This window comes from Melanerpes formicivorus, unplaced genomic scaffold (genome assembly GCF_026170545.1).
Source record: "Melanerpes formicivorus ecotype bairdi unplaced genomic scaffold, bMelFor1.0.p_v2 SCAF_11, whole genome shotgun sequence".
Classification (NCBI taxonomy): domain Eukaryota; kingdom Metazoa; phylum Chordata; class Aves; order Piciformes; family Picidae; genus Melanerpes; species Melanerpes formicivorus.
Window position 1 is genome coordinate 3,463,035 of NW_027142363.1, and position 16,317 is coordinate 3,479,351.

At 39.4% G+C, this 16,317-nt stretch overlaps 1 protein-coding gene across 2 annotated transcripts in view; it reads left to right on the plus strand.

The window, feature by feature from the left end:
- Positions 1-16,317, plus strand: part of ROBO1 (roundabout guidance receptor 1) — a 633,792-nt gene that overhangs the window by 343,399 nt on the left and 274,076 nt on the right. For both annotated transcript variants that reach the window (XM_068144423.1, XM_068144425.1), the window contains one exon: positions 9,360-9,686. In XM_068144423.1, coding sequence (XP_068000524.1) covers positions 9,360-9,686 — 327 coding nt within the window. The remainder of the gene's footprint in view (positions 1-9,359; positions 9,687-16,317) is intronic.

A 16,317-nucleotide genomic window follows, 5' to 3' on the forward strand; every position in this document is an offset into this window, starting at 1 on the left:
TTTTTTTGGCAGAGCGCTCCACTGCTAGCTGGGGAAGCATTTCTTGTAGCAGGTACCATGGTCTGCCTTTTTCTTTGCTCTTCCTGTGGGTAACATTCAGCTTGTTGGCTGAAATGTCTCCCCATGCTCAGCTATGACATCATGGAGAAATTTTCCTGAGCTGCTTGCTTGTGCTTCTCCACTGTAAAAGTGTGATGTTTCCTGCCACAATCACTCTAATATAGCTCTTGCAGTGAAATGTTGTTTTCATCTGTATGGGTCTTAATTTTAGTATTTGGGTAACTGAGAAGTCTTGCAGTGTGCATTGGTAGAGAAGGAACTTTGTCTCATGGCTTCTGCCAGAGGGCTTTCCATATACTATGATTCCAAGTTCAATGTGTAAGAACAATGGCAGAGATACTGGTTGAAATTGTTGATGATTTTTCACTAATGGTTTTTTTTTTGAGGGGGAGGGGAATCATGCTCTGACATGGGAAATCATACCGCAGATGATAATGACAGCATTGATTTTTCACTCCTCAGAAAAAATTGCCTCACTCAGCAATAGTTTTCTCTGCCCATACTATTGTGCATTTAAGAAAGACCTGTGATGTGACTTTGTATGATGCCTGTAGTTGTATTCAACGTTAGCATCATAAAAGGATGCTTTATGTAAAGAAATAAGTATAAACGATTGTAAAAGCATTGGGCATGTGGAAGCTCTCTTGAGTCTCAGTTTGAATTTGGGACCAAAGAAATGGTTGGAGAAACAAAAGAAAAAGACGTGTTGAGGAAGAAGAAACTCAAGTACAGTCAAAGGGAGAACATTTCACAGTTGCTCAGACAAAGATGATTTTGATGGCATCAGTAGCTGGGAGTTTATTTTAGGTGAATGTCTGTTTGCTGTTTTGCCATCTTCATATAGATGAAAAATGGCCATGGACATATCTTCAGGCATACAGTCAATGTCGTGTTGTTTGCTATGACAAGTAACTCATGGCTTTTTAGTACACAAAAGAGCTGAAACGTGTTTTGGTGGGTATGTGACGAATCTGCATTTACATGGGAAGGTGAAATTATTTTACAAGTTCTCTGAAAATTCTCTGTTGGTTCTAGTTTATTGCTACAAATAGAAAAAAATCTTGCTGAGTCTTTGAGAGATCAGTGTCAGCAGTACAGTCTTAATTGTTCTTACGGTGTTCTTACAAGTTCAGCAGATGTTTAAGCTCTAACCCAGTGGGATCATAGGTCCTTCCTCACAAGAGGAGGTGTTTTTTCAGTTTCCCTTGTGAGCATGCTATGTTTTATGCTATTCATATTCATATTCATTTCAGTAAACTGTATTTGGATAAAAGCATGTTTTGGAAAGAGGGTAGGGATAGATGGCTTTTAAGTAAGTGGTTACTTGATCTTAGTTGGTGGCTGTGGTTTATTTGTTTGGTTGGTTTTTTCCCTATATTAATTATAAAATATTTCAATTGATACTAGTCTGTGCAATTTATGTAATGATAAAAACTCATTTGAAGTAGATTTTAATTTGGAAGTAACTTTGCATTCTTCTTTATCCAGCTAACCTGTGACAGTATTCCATTACTGCAGTAACAACTTGCAGTTGAAAATGCCTGGCCTTTTTGCAATTGCCCATACGTAATGTACAAAAGGTCAAACTGATTTATATGGAGTGAAAGCAAGCTGGTTTCATCCACATTTTTAACACATTAAAATAATTACACTAAAAATAAGGAAACTGATCTCCTTAATAGTATCATGGTATCAGTCAGGGTTGGAAGGGACCACAAGGATCATCTAGTTCCAACCCCCCTGCCATGGGCAGGGTTGTGGTAGTTCTTTTTCTTCCACTCTTAACCCCTTCTAAATTATGAACATTGAGTAATTAGATTTAAAACTCACTCCTGAGCTGACATAACACTCCTGTTAATACCTAGCATTCAGATTCATGAGGGCAGGTTTGATGTTTCTTTTGGCCTTGAATCTGAAACAAATAGTGGTTTTAAAAAGTAGGCTTTTGCATAGGTGTTTTGAATCTTCATATTTCTCTTTATATCTATTTTGGAAACAGAAATAAATGGCAATAACAGTTGTATGAGATGTACCAAAAGTGGCACAGACATAGCCTTGGAGTGCTGTTGACTGTGGTGTTATAATACTGAGCTTCTGTTGTTTGAGCGTTGAGGAGTGATGCCTGATACAGCTGAGAAAAGCCTTGCCCTCCTGAAAATTACTGTTTCTCTGACTTCTGATAGCCCTGCAGAAATTACAATCCTTTTTCCCTTCTCTTGGCATCTTTCAGCTATTGGAACATGCAGTTGATCAGTATGAGATTCAGTCTCACCATGAATCTGGGCTTGGAAATGAATTAAAAGTTTGAGTTCATAAGCGCTGTTGGAGGTGGCTTTAAAAGGTCTGGAGGGATTGGGGGAGAGGGGAGACAACCCATCCGAAGTAGTATGAAGAGAAAGTGTTCTATTTGTTTTCATGACTAAATGACTTTTTTAAACAACCCTGAAAGCAGGTCTCTCTTCACACAGATACTTTTTTGAGTATGATCATCCATAACAGTGTTCTATTTGTCCACATAGATAAAACTCAGGCTAGTGTGCTGTGATTATACCACAGGTGAAATCTTTGACATGGATTACAAACAAACCTCAACATGAAGTACAGTCTCTGCATCAGTATGTCTGACAGCTGAATCACTAACAGAGAATATATATAACAATATATAACATACTTAAGGTCTCTTCCAACCTGGTTTATTCTAGTCTCTGTAATTTTGAGTCCTAAGTATTTTCACTAAACTGGCAGTCTGTTTTGGTTCCTTCAGTGCAGCTGAGTCCTCCTTTGGTTTTGGTGAGCTATCATTATTTTTCTCCCAAGTTGTGTTTTCATGTCCCAGGTGGCAAACTACCCAGTGAGTTACTCTTCCTGTCTGGAGTAAAACATGATTGAGGACAAGGATCAAAGACTGAGAAGTGGAGAGCCTGACTGTCTCCTCTTTGTTTCCGAATCCTCACTCTCTTACTGTTGAGCACCCTTGGAAATAGCAATTTTCATGTGACTCACACCAGCCTCTGTCCCCACACTTTCATGTTTAGTATACCAGGGATTTTGTTGTTGTTTTGGTTTGGAGTGTTTGTTTTGTGTTGTTTTGTGTGGGTTTTTTGAGTGTGCCAGTGCAGCTGCTACCAACAGGTCTGTCGGGGAAGAAAGGGCAGCACTGATTGCTCTGACTGTCCCAGATTTTTCACCATGTGCCAACTTTTCTGTTTGGCTAGTGGTAATTTCTAGTGTCTTTTCAACTCTGTCATATACAGAATTAGCAAACTTTCATAAAATCCTATCACTTCACCATGAGAGTGGTGAGGCCCTGGAATGGGTTGTCCAGGGAGGTGGTTGAGGCCCCAGCCCTGGAGGTGTTTAAGCCCAGGCTGGACGAGGCTCTGGCCAGCCTGATCTAGTGTGGGGTGTCCCTGCCTATGGCAGGTGCGTTGGAACTAGATGATCCTTGTGTATCCTTCCAACCCTGACTGATACTATGATACTTCAATATAGTTTAACTATCTTATTTAAGTGACCCTCCACTCACTCTTTACTTTACCTCTATCTAATATTTACAGCCTTTTGATAATTCTTTGCCACCTCTTATCCCACAACCATCCTTTTTTACTTTCTTGACTGCCATTCCAGGGTTTGTGCAGCTCTCACAGTGTCATGGTTTTCTGTTTCCATTGACCCCACTGCTTCATTCATCTGGCAATTTAATGAATTGAAGATGAAGATGAATCTTGCAATTCATCTTCAAGTTTGTCATTGCCAGGTTGTCACACCCAAACCTCCAAAGATAAGCTTGCCTTCAGGTGCATCTTGGCCATTTTCAGCCTTCTTCTTGTATTCTTCTCAGTATCATCCCAGTTTGGAAAATATCTCCCAGCATTACTCCAGCCATTGCAAAACCAAAATGAGCAATGAAGTAGGCATTATTGTTGTTGTGTTTGTTTTTTCATAGAAGTGTGGTTGCTCACTGCTTCATAGTTGATTTTGTTGTTAATGCAAATACTCCTGCAATTTCATTACTGTTTTCTTTACAGGAAAATATTATTCAGTAACATTCAGTATCACTAAGGTTGGAAGAGACCTCAAAGATCATCGAGTCCAACCTGTCACCACAGACCTCATGACTAGAGTAGGGAGGACACTACTGCCCACTGCAGGCTTGAACTCACAGCAGTTTGATGTGGAGTACTGTAATTTTTTTTTGAGTGAGGTTTGGTTTCAAAAAGTCAGTGCTTCAGATACTGCTATCTCAGACTGTTCCAGTATCTGCTACAGCCAAGTGAGACAAATGTCTTACCAGGAAGCAGAACTGAGGGAAGGCAAAAGCAAAACCGAACACTTTCTGACGCTGGGAACATCACCTACTGAGAGCAGCTTTATGCAAATGCCAGCCTTTTACCTAGCTCAGTATAAACATTATTGTTTAAAATGTTATTTTCTAGACAACTTCATGACTAACCAGGTCAGGATTTACTTATGCTAACTGCTGGCCAAACCAGTAGCACGTGTTGATGTGACAAAGACTGGTTTGTAAAGCTAAGTCTCTGAAAGGTAAATTATTTTTTAAGAGCAATTCTGAAGAGTTGTTTTTAATTTTGGCTTAAGAAACTAAAGCATGACTTTCACTGTTGCTGGCTTTTTTTAAAGTCATATCAGAAAGGTAATCTCTCTTAGCATCTCGTGGGAAATATGTCTTCAGGTATTAAAACAAAGACTGGATGTTAATATCTGTGCCAATGTTATTTAATTCCCACCAGTCAGAGTGTTTAAATAAGTGTAACATGCTGTGTGCATCTTTCCTGAAGCCTTTTTGGCTTAAAAATGTATGGGGCTTTTTCTGACCTAATCATGTATGCCCACAGTTACTACAGAATAAGGGACAGAAACAAGACATTTACACCAACCTGGTTTATAAATGTTTTGGGTGTTAGGTTTGTGGTTGTTGTTTTAATTTAGTTTTATTTTTCTGCTTTATTTAGCTTATCCCTATAATACTTCAGCCAGTTCCTGTTGAGTTGACCAAGATGTGAGTTTTGTGTAAATTGAATGTCTATAGCTCCCAGTGTTTGGTTTAAATCTTCTTGAAAAGCCAGGCACAAGATCAGTTTGGATTTGAGGCATATTTAGTACAGCTTCCATTTAATCTCTTGTTTCAGAGACAGATGTGGCTTAAAACTCCAGACTCTGTGGTTATTCTAGTTTCTTTTTTTTTCCCCAGCCATAAGTGTACAGCAAATTGCTGGTTTCTGACATCTCTTTCTAGTGTGGTAACCAAGACAGAAATGCAATTGTAATTCAGGCTGTCTTAAGAATGAAAAAAATAAAAATAAATTAAGGTTATCTTTCCCCATGGAAAAAATGTTTTGTGGGTGCCTACAACTGAAGTTTGAAAGCCACAGCACTTCTTTTTATATTCTATAATCACAGTTTGCATGTAAAGTACAACTTGCTTGACTGAAAAATATCCCATAGTGACAGAAATAATGAAAAAACCCACACTTACTAACAATTCAATCTCATGAGGAACAGGAGCTCCTGCAGTGTGCCCAGGCAGCCAGGAGGGCCAATGGCATCCTGGCCTGCATCAGGAACAGTGTGGCCAGCAGGAGCAGGGAGCTCATTGTGCCCCTGTATGCTGCACTGGTTAGGCCACACCTTGAGTACTCTGTTCAGTTCTGGGCCCCTCAGTTTAGGAAGGATGTTGACTTGCTGGAACGAGTCCAGAGAAGGGCAACGAAGATGGTGAGGGGTTTGGAACACAAGCCCTATGAGGAAAGACTGAGGGAGCTGGGATTACTTAGCCTGGAGAAGAGACTCAGGGGTGACCTTATGTACTACCTGAAGGGAAGTTGTAGAAAGGCAGAGGTTGGTCTCTTCTCCCAGGCAGCCAATACCAGAACAAGAGGACACAGTCTCAGGCTGCACCAGAGGAGGTTAGGCTGGATGTTAGGAAGAAGTTCTACACAGAGAGAGTGATTGCCCATTGGAATGGGCTGCCCGGGGAGGTGGTGGAGTCACCATCATTGGAGGTGTTCAGGAGACTTGATGGGGTGCTTGGTGCCATGGGTTGGTTGTTTAGGTGGATTGGATTGGCTGATGGGTTGGATGCAATGATCTTGAAGGTCTCTTCCTACCTGGTCTATTCTATTCTATAAGAAAGGAAGGAAACATAATAGTGTAAAAGTGAAAAAAGAACAACTTTTACAGGGAGCATAGTGGTACTTTCATGGTAGGAATGATCTGTTAGCATTCAGTGCTTTGCTGTTTTGTTACATTTTGCTCACCTTTTTTTGTGTGTGTGCTTAGAGAAAGAAATAGAAATATTGCTTTACATTTGGGATGTGTAAGGGAATTCCAGGTTCTACTGATCAGAAGCAAGAGCCTTGCTTGTTGCATTTTGCAGTATCTAAGGTATTGGAAAGCCCTGGACCTATTCCCAGATCAGTATTTGGAATTGTTAAACACATCTTAAAATGCATTTCAATAAACATATAGTCTTGGGTGGGCATTAATGAAGGGATGTAACAGTGCTGTTACATTCCAACTATTCATTTTTCTCCCTAGTGCACTAATACTGGTCACTAATAGACCAGCATCCCGATCACCTGACACATGTGTGCACAGAAGTGGCATCGTTTTGAAGTAGTTAGTGGAAGCGTTCACAGTTATGACTTTGCAAAGTAATGGCAAGATTTAGATTAAAAGGATAATTCCTTCCCCCCCCTTGGCTGTGTGTTCAGTACTCAGCTGTTAAAGCTGAACAGCTGTTGTAAATAAAACTGTACAAATATTTGCTTTCTGAGTCGGAAATGATACAGTGACCAGGGCTCTTCTCAAGTTGATCATTCAGAAATATCTGTGAATTCACTTTTGGTTCCTGTGACTTAGGCCAAAGTAGAGCTAGAATACAGCACTTCTGTTATTACACAGTTGATTATCTTGGGCAAAATACAGCTAGGCACAGCATTACTGGGTTCATTAATGCATCTCTTTGGTTGCAAAGGGAAGACTGCAACACTTGTAAAGGAAGGTTCAAACCAGGCACACTCTCTGCTATTCTTGCAGGCTGTGAAGCTCAGGCAATCAGGTGTTTTACTTAGGGTAAACAAGGATGGTATATGGTATATTGGGCAAGTGGAGAGAAAGTGAATAAAACAAGATCTCTGTGGATCTTCCTATTTCCTTGACAATGATTTGTTGTCTCTGAGAACAAGTAAACCCAACAGCTTATTTCAGCTGTATGTCTTGGGGCAGAAGAGGCACTTTCAGAGAAATACTTTGATTTTTCCTTTAGCTATTTTTCTGCCATAATGTCATGTGACATTGCTTTGCAGTCTGTGCTTAAAATAGTCTTTGAAGTCTGCTTGCCTTTAAGTGTGTATGGTTTGTGTCTTCTGTGTTCAAAAAAGATGAATCCAAACTAGAATTTAAGACAAGGGAAAGACGAGTGAATCTTGCAAGGGAAAAAACAGTTTAGTTTCTGGCTTCTAACAGCAACAAGAGCCCACAAAATCTAAGAGGAGGGTAAAAGAAGGAAAAGGTTGCAATCTGCATGTCAAAGGCATAAAATCCCTGAAAACATGTGTTGAGTTTTGAACTGAAGGGTAGCTCTAGCATGGTAAGGATGAAGTATTTACTACTCAGAGGTATGTTTAACCTGAGGGTTGGAGAAAGGTTTCTACCTAATAGAGCAAGAGAGTTATGGAGTTCCAGTCGACATAAAACAAAATACTGCTTTCTGAAAGGTTTCTGGAAGAGGTTAAGTTCTATGTAGTGATAGCACTGGGGAACTGGGAATGCTCTTCTGTTCTGAAGAAGTACAATTGTTTCCAAGATTCACCTTTTTAAGCTGTGATTTTGCTTGTAAGCATTTTGCTAATAACTTTGGTAGCAATCAGAGTGGTTACTTGGTTCTTATGTTACAATGTAAAGAGCTTCAATAAAAGGGAAGAGGGGAGTTCTTGTGCGTTACAAATCAGTGTTAAATGCTATACTTGTGAAATGGGAAAGAAACAGGGCCAGGAGGATACTGGGGTTTTGGCACAGTCTGTCATGCAGCACTTTCATAGGACACAGGATCAATTAATATTTAAATATATAGATCTTGGAAAATCAAGTGTTCCCTATCCACCTGAGCTAAGTTAAGATCAACTGTAGGTAGGGTCTTGATTTTAAACTAGTTTAGGCTGCACAGTTCAGATTTAAGGCTCTTTGCTCCAGTAGCACATGACAGTTTAGTTTTCCCCTGGTGGAGAACAGCACAGTGTCTGTACCCCTGATAACAGCAACTTTCCTATTTAAAGAAATTCCTTGCTATTTTTCAACACAGTATATGTGTATATGCTACCAACAGGAATGTTTCAGGTGGAAGCAGAGGCAGATCTTGCCTTTATGAGTTTTAACATTCATCTTTGAACATTCCCATCTGTTAATTCCAGTGTTTCAGTCTTTGTAAAAATAGTTGTGGCACAGCTCAAGAAACTGGAAGCAGCTTCACATAATTGTTCTTTTAAGTAGCAGCATGAAATAATTAGCATGATGTACTTGGATTGGTGGCATCCTGGTGTTTTTTTATGAAAGACTTGAACTGCAATAAAAGCAGAGAGCACAAATTGGTTAGTTCATATAACTCTGTGCTGTCATACTTGGAGGAGAGAAAAGGCAGCTCTGGCTACATACTGAATAGCAGATCCAGTGTGTAATAGGTGTTCTGCCTTCTTGTTGTTGTTATTGCTAATCAGATCTCTCCTTGGGAAGAATTTTTGACAGGGAAATTACAAGACTGATTCCTGCTGTAAGATTAATGTTGACGATTGAAGCTGCTTCTCGATAAAATGTGAATGCAGTTTAAATAACTAGGCAAAAGGGGGGAAAAAGAAGTGTAGCTATGTAGAAAGGTTATAACTTCATTGTCAAGGCCATTATACCCCTCAGGTAGTTGTCTCTATGGTTAATGCTTACTGTGTACCAGTCAGCTGCTCGCTCAACTTTTGTCCCTTTCTGCTTTAAGTAGTTTTATTTATGTATTTTCAGATTTCCCCTAGAGGAGCATCCCTTTATAAAAGGCTTCACTAATATAGGTCACCCATTGAAAAATAAGTGTTTGAATGTGTTTACTCGGGAGAGCCTTGCACACAGCGAAGTTCATGAAGGTTTTGGACGTTTTTTATACTTTAAGGAGATGTTAACAACTGTTCTTATTAAATCTTGTGCTGTGGGGGACTGGTTAAGTAGTGTGATTGCAAAACCCGGTGATTGCACCTGGCAATGGCCTTCTAAGGAAACTTTGCATTCTTATCTTCCAGGCTCCCGTCTTCGTCAAGAAGATTTCCCACCTCGAATCGTTGAACATCCTTCTGATCTAATTGTTTCCAAAGGAGAACCAGCAACTTTAAACTGTAAAGCAGAAGGAAGGCCAACCCCCACCATTGAATGGTACAAGGGAGGGGAAAGAGTGGAAACGGACAAGGATGACCCGCGCTCGCACCGCATGCTGCTGCCCAGTGGATCTTTATTTTTCTTACGCATAGTCCACGGGCGCAAGAGCAGGCCAGATGAAGGAGTCTATGTCTGTGTGGCGAGGAATTACCTGGGGGAAGCTGTAAGTCATAATGCATCGTTGGAGGTGGCAAGTAAGTGCATCTTTTTGTTCTTAGGTAACAGCCGCTTGCTTTGATATAATTTGATGGTTAAAAATAACTGTAAGCTGCCTCTGAGGCACTGGATTAAAAGTAATGGAGGAATTATACTGCTCATTCTTATTAATACAGAGATGGGAAAATGGAAGAGGTAGCATGTACAAATGTAAACATTTTCCACCTGTTTTCACTACTTTTATGCTTCTGTGTAATTATGAGTACTTGATCATCATTTGTTAGACTTTTGTATACTTACATTTTCAACTTGTAGGTGATTTTTCCTCCAGATAACCATGCAAAAGGCAATGTTGTAACAGTGGGCAGAATAGCCAGGATTTGATCTACTAGGATACATTTGGGGTGGTTGTTGCACAAACACACACTACAATAAGTAATAGCTGTTTAGAAACACTTTCCCTACCCCTCCTTCCTCCTCTAAAAGGAGTGGCCCATGAATTATCTCTCTAGTTCTAAGTAGCTGGCCAACGGAAGGAGCACTCAAGTATGTTCACATCACTTTGTAATGCTTATCTCTTCCTGTATACCCTTTAGAAGCTATGTATTTTAGAGGAAGAGAGGTACATGAAAGCATTTTAAGCTTTCATACAGTGGAACAAGTGTATGTCCAAAAATATCAACTTTGGGATACTGATACATGAGAGGAAACCTTGAAATTCAGAAGTTAGGTATCTATTTCAAGTTACTTTTAAAGGCTTCCTTTGTGATCTGTAGCAATTCATCTGGTGTGATGTTAAAGAGCTAGCACAGAGCTGTTGCGTTTTCTGGAAACACTAATCTCTGACTAAGCAATTGGATGTTGTTAACTAGCTCTGATGAGGCTCCCAATTTTAGATGTTAAATGCTGTCACTGGTGTATAACTTCAGAAGAAGGGCTAGCTTTTCATAGCTCTCATGGAAGATAAAGGAAAGAAACTCTTAATTTGTGCTTTTACTTGAGCATTTTGCTGAGTCTTGCTTGCATTCACAGACAATACCAAAGACTTTCTTGATTCTTAAACCAGAAGAATCTGGTGCATCGTATATAATGAAGTAAATACATGTCATTAGTATCTGTGACCGTGCTGCTTCCTCATTACTGCTTTAAATGTTAAAAGTAATCAGTGTTTGGTTTGCTGGAAGTATTCTTATCCAGTGAATGTGAGTGGTTGTTAATGTTTAAGAGATTTTGAGCTGTTTACAGCGCCTCTTCTTGATTATTAAAGGTTTTCCCGTCTGTCCACGCAGCAAAGCAGCACGGACAGTTGTGCTTATTTCACGTTCTTTTGGTTTGTAATGTGCCTTGGCGTAATGTGTGCCATGAATGGAGTTTTTCTGTCTCTTCCACAATTTCTCATCAGAACACAGAAGCACAAGACAGATTTCAGGGATTGGTACACTGTGGCATGCATCAATTCTACTGGTGTACAGGTGCTAAGTGTGTTTGCCACTCCTGTCTCAAGCCTTGTTGTGATTATGGCAGTGAGTCTGACAGTGCTTGAGGTGCAAGATATTGATACTGATGCCATTTTTTTAATGAGCCTCTGCCAACATGCAGGACAAAAACTTCTGTTCTTGAAGAACTTAAAATGTACACCACCTAATGATAGTACAGCTTGTTTATTCAGCTCAAAATTACCCTTGTAGCAAGGGCTGGTGTCAGAAAATAAACAGCAAAAATGAAGCAAAGGAGGGGAAAATAACCACAGTCTGTATTTGGAAATGAGATTTGTGGGTGCAATGGTATACACTTTTAATTGCATACCAGGAGATTATAGAAAGAAGAATTTTAATAGAAAAGGTTAGGGTTTCAATATAAAAGGTAGTGAAGTGACAGTGGAAAAGCAGCAAAACACTTTAAATAGCACAGAGGAGGTAGGGAGGAACAAGGGAAGAGTTGAAGGGCGGTGGAATAAATTTGCATCAAATTAGAAATCTGTGCATTATAGCTGCAATGCTATTGTCACTATACACTGGAGCTACAGTCACAGTGGAGTTCTGCAAACCAACACTGTTTTGCTTAGCCTCTCAGTACCCCTATTGGAGCACCACAGCATTTGCATTTGTATACATTTAGTAACATGCAGTCACTGTTTTAGAAATCCCTGTGTTATAGTTAATGTTTTGTGTGTTTATAGAGTATCCATTCGATTATGTGTTTGGATGATGTCATTTTAACTGGAAAACCTTGGTGAAATGCAGAAAGCAGAAGTCTGGTTTGCCCTGTAACTCCTGGCTCTTACTGGTGGAGGTGGCTCACGTTTGCCCCAGTTTGTTTCATAATGTTGGGAATATATCCCAACATCTTCTTTCATCCCCTCTTACAGTAACTAGGCAATGTTCCTTCACTGTCCAATGGCTGTGTGGATTTGACTTCAAATTCAGGTTAATACTGAAAATGAAACTCCAAGTCTGTTATCCCTTCATGCAGTTTAATTTTTTTAAACAGTTTCAGTGCTTATCTTTGAGACAGTATCCAAAGAGAATGTTTTGCCCATGTAATGAGATTGACACCTCCATCAAGTGTGCTGTGCATAGATTCACCCACATTTACCAACAAAAAATACAGAGGGATTTCACATTACACAAATTTCAGAAATGCAATATATTAAAAGCTGCTTTATCTTCTTAAATACCTGTGTCTTTGAAGAACTTAAAGTATCTTTAGCTGGGATTGCCACAGTGTGTGAGAGACTAAAATGATAAATAATAGAACTGCAGAGAGAATTTAATCTCTGCTTTGTCCCATCCTGTTTATCAGCCTCTCTTTGAACTGAAGTCTGCACACCACTTCACCCACTCATATGTATCTTGGTCAGGACCATGTCAGTCTTCACTTAATACCATTGACCATGATCTAAATACCATTTATTGCCAGCAAATTGAACAGAGTAATTCTCTTCCTCAATTTCTGCTTCTTGGGGCCTTTCCAGGATGTTTGGAGATCCCATGTGTCTACTCATACCGTGGGTCATTTGGTCTATCTTCTCCATAATGTTGTTTTAAATATATATAAAAGTATTTCTGAGCTGTTTCCTGCAATTTTTGTAGTAATCCTTTTTAAACTGTGCCCCATCTCTGTCTGCACAATAGCATTAAAGACAAGATGATCCTTTAGGCTGGTGAAGAATGGTATCTTTCTTCAGTCTATGAATGAGTACTTGAAGCCCCACCGACTGCATCCTGTTTAACTATGTTAGAGGGACTGTAAATTTCTGTAATCAAATAGTTAGCCCCTTGGTATTTCAAGGATTAAAATCTCTCAGACTCTTTAGTAAAATATTCTATGCTACACAGCCCTGTGCAAGATAGCTTTGTAATTTAATATTACATGACATTTTCTGTGTAATTTTAGATATGCAAGATCTTCATAAATGAGAAGGATATGTTTGCATGAGCAGGAACTCAGTTGAGAGCTGAATTACAAATCAATTAAGAGAGATGTAGCTCATATTTATTTGGAGGCTATTTTTTTGTGCTCAGTTGACTGATTTCACCTTTATTTGAAACATTATTCCTACAGAATTTCTGAAATGAAGATTCAGTGTGTGTGTGTGTGTGTGTGTGTGTGTGTGTTTTCAAACTTCCTTTGCAGTAGAATGAAATTTCAGTAGGGCTTTCCAGGAAGGATGTGCGATGAGATAATGAGGCAATAGTCTGTATTCATCCTTCAGATTTAGGCAGCCACAAGTTTATCTGCTTCTGTGTTTTGAGGAATGTAACTGGTTTTAGACTACTGCCTGCCAGTGATGCATTCTTTAGTGGCTAAAGGTCCTAAAGAATGTGAATGAAACTGGGTAATTCTCTCTACAAATGTCAGCTTTACAGGTGGTGGCGCAAAATGGAGCCACTCTTGACCGTCAGAGTAAGGGCTGGAGGTTTTGTCTGGCACAGAAGCAGTTGGGAAACAAAAGTAATTTTTCACAGTAGGGAAACAGAAGCAGTTTTGGAAAAGTGGGAAGGTACCCATTAGCAGACTGAAGGGTAGTGCAGCTGCTTCATATGCTTGAATGTCTCAGGATTGCCTGGTGCATGGATGCCCCAAGATCCAGACCAAATCTGGTTATTGGTGTGTGGTAGTTTGATTCAGTGTGGGGGTTTGTTTGTTTTACTTTGTTTTCCATCAGTTACACCTTTTTGAGGAAAACTGTATCCCTGGATCTCATGTGTCTTTTGTATAGCATGATGTAGAAACCTCCCCATGTCAAGAGTAGCAACAGCACTCTAAAGGTTTTGAGGTTGTTAAAAAAATCAAATGCAAATGAAGTTGGTGATGTTTGCTGGTCAGTGGCTTTGCAAATCATTATTTCAAATCATGTTTTTTGCAGAGCTTATTTTCCTTTCATCATGAAATTCTTGGGTAGCTTTTATCACATTCCTATTCTCCATTCATATGTGGATTTGCTTCTCAAGAGTTGTGCCTTTTGAAGAAGTATTTATTGAGTACATATATATGTGTTACTTCTAACCCGCGTAACAGGATGTTTTACACTAACTAAGGTGCTGTGTATAAAAGTTGGCCCTCATTTGTTTTCAGTTCACGATGGATATTGCTCCAAATACTTTCACCATCAGATCCCAGGTTTCATCATATGTTCAGTGTGTATGGTGTTAGGCTACATTAGCAAACTTGTCTTCCTGCTTGTCATTGTGAAGCATCAGTGTTTTCAGCCAAGCTGAAATCAATGAACACAAACTCCCAGATTGCTACGTGAGTTGTTGCTGTCTTGCTGATAAACAAGTGATTTAATTTGGATATTTACATGCATATATTAAAAAGACAAATGTCAATTTTACAAGGCTCTCATTAAGTTTCTACATACACATAAAAAACCCTTTGTGAAGCCATGCCAACACTTACCACAAGTCAATAGCACTCACAGAAATTGCTTGATGTGTAGAAGGTTTTAACGTTACTGCGTCTGCCAATGCATCTGAAGTTCTGCCATTTATCAGTGGTAGGTTTACCTTGCACTGAAAGAGTCTGGCTCTTGTTCCAGCTGTATAGCAAGCCTGGATTACTCTAAACTACCTCTGATCATATTTTACCACAAATGTAACATCATTGGGGAGAAACATATTTGCAATGAGGCAAAAGTTACGTGCAAATGTGCTACAAGGTCAGTGTAGTCTTTGAAGTCCCCTGGCTAATTTTTGAAGATCTGTAGAGCTTTATTTTCAGTCTTCAGATATTCTGTTTCTTTCAGTAATCAACTCTTTGGGAACTGTGGAACTGAGTAATTTATTAGTGCTGGTAGGAGATCCCACTAAATGCCACTGCTAGAAAGTTGGTTGTGCTAATGAGACTGTAGAGCGGACAAGAAAAATGTGGAGAACTGAAAAATGACCTCTTCAAAACTGTCTGTCATGTTTCTGGATGGTAGTGTGGGTGTGAGCTCTGCAGCACATGCTGTCTCTTGCAGCATCAGATTAGTAGTATTGCATCCCTGAAAGTCTGAGACGTGAACCTTGTGCTTTCTTGTTAGATGAAAATTATGTTGTCACATGTTGAGTTAGACCTGATGAGAACAGCAGATGCCATACCAACGGTGACCGTTTGAGGCTGTGCCTGTAAGAAAGGGACAGTGCTGGGATGCTCTAGCTGAATATTGTATAAACAAAGACAGGTCTAAACGAATTTCATTGGTAAAATCAACCCACTACAACTAACTTTTTGTATTTTAAGTAAGACTTCCCCAGTTGTTTGCTTTTGTCTATAAAAAGGCTGAAAGTAAGATTACAGGCAAGGAATTTCTTTGTACTATGAAATTTATAACCAAATGTACTGTGCAATGTGTAACAAAATAGAGAGTCTTTATGTTCATGTTTTACATACTTTTTTTTCTCCTATGTAAGCCTTCTTTAAATTCTGATATGAATCCACTGAACACAAAAGGTGATAGGGAAATGAGGCTGCACAGATATCCAGCAGTACAGTTAATGGAAATGCTTCAGTGTTATGACTCCTGTGTTACTCAGGTTTAATCATATTGCCATTATATTGCTAGTTTAGAGTGAGAAAAAATAATCTTCCATGATTGCTCTGGCAGCCCTCCATGACTGTCCCTGTAACATGATTTAAAAGTGAAATAATGCAACATTTAAAGAATTCCAGTCTCTGTACACATAGCACAGTGCAAACAGAAAACAATGATTCAGGAGTTGTAAAATAGGAACAAAACAATAACTGGTTGATTCATCTCCTCTACTGGGTAGAAATAAGCTATAATTTCAGATTGTCTTCAAATTGGACTTTCCTGCCATGTGAAGGCAATGTGTTGAGTCTTTACGTTCGTGTTCTTTGTGAACAGAACATACCTTCATGCAAGCAATCCACACATGGCCCACATGAGGTGTCATGGCAAGTGGGTGGTTTTAGTTGGTGAAATCTAGGTATGGCATCTTGCTTTGTACCACATTAGAATATTTATTTTTCTTTCCCTCACTCCCTGCCACGTCCTAATGACTTGTTAGAGGTACATTTAGGACCCGGGAATGTGGCTTGCCCTTTTTGTTTGGTGTGTGTATGTAGTTTTGTCATTATTGCAGTGTAATCCTCAGTACCTACCAGATCACCATTCCAATTCTAAAAAATGTACAACTATTCAGAAGGAAGAAAAATGTCCTA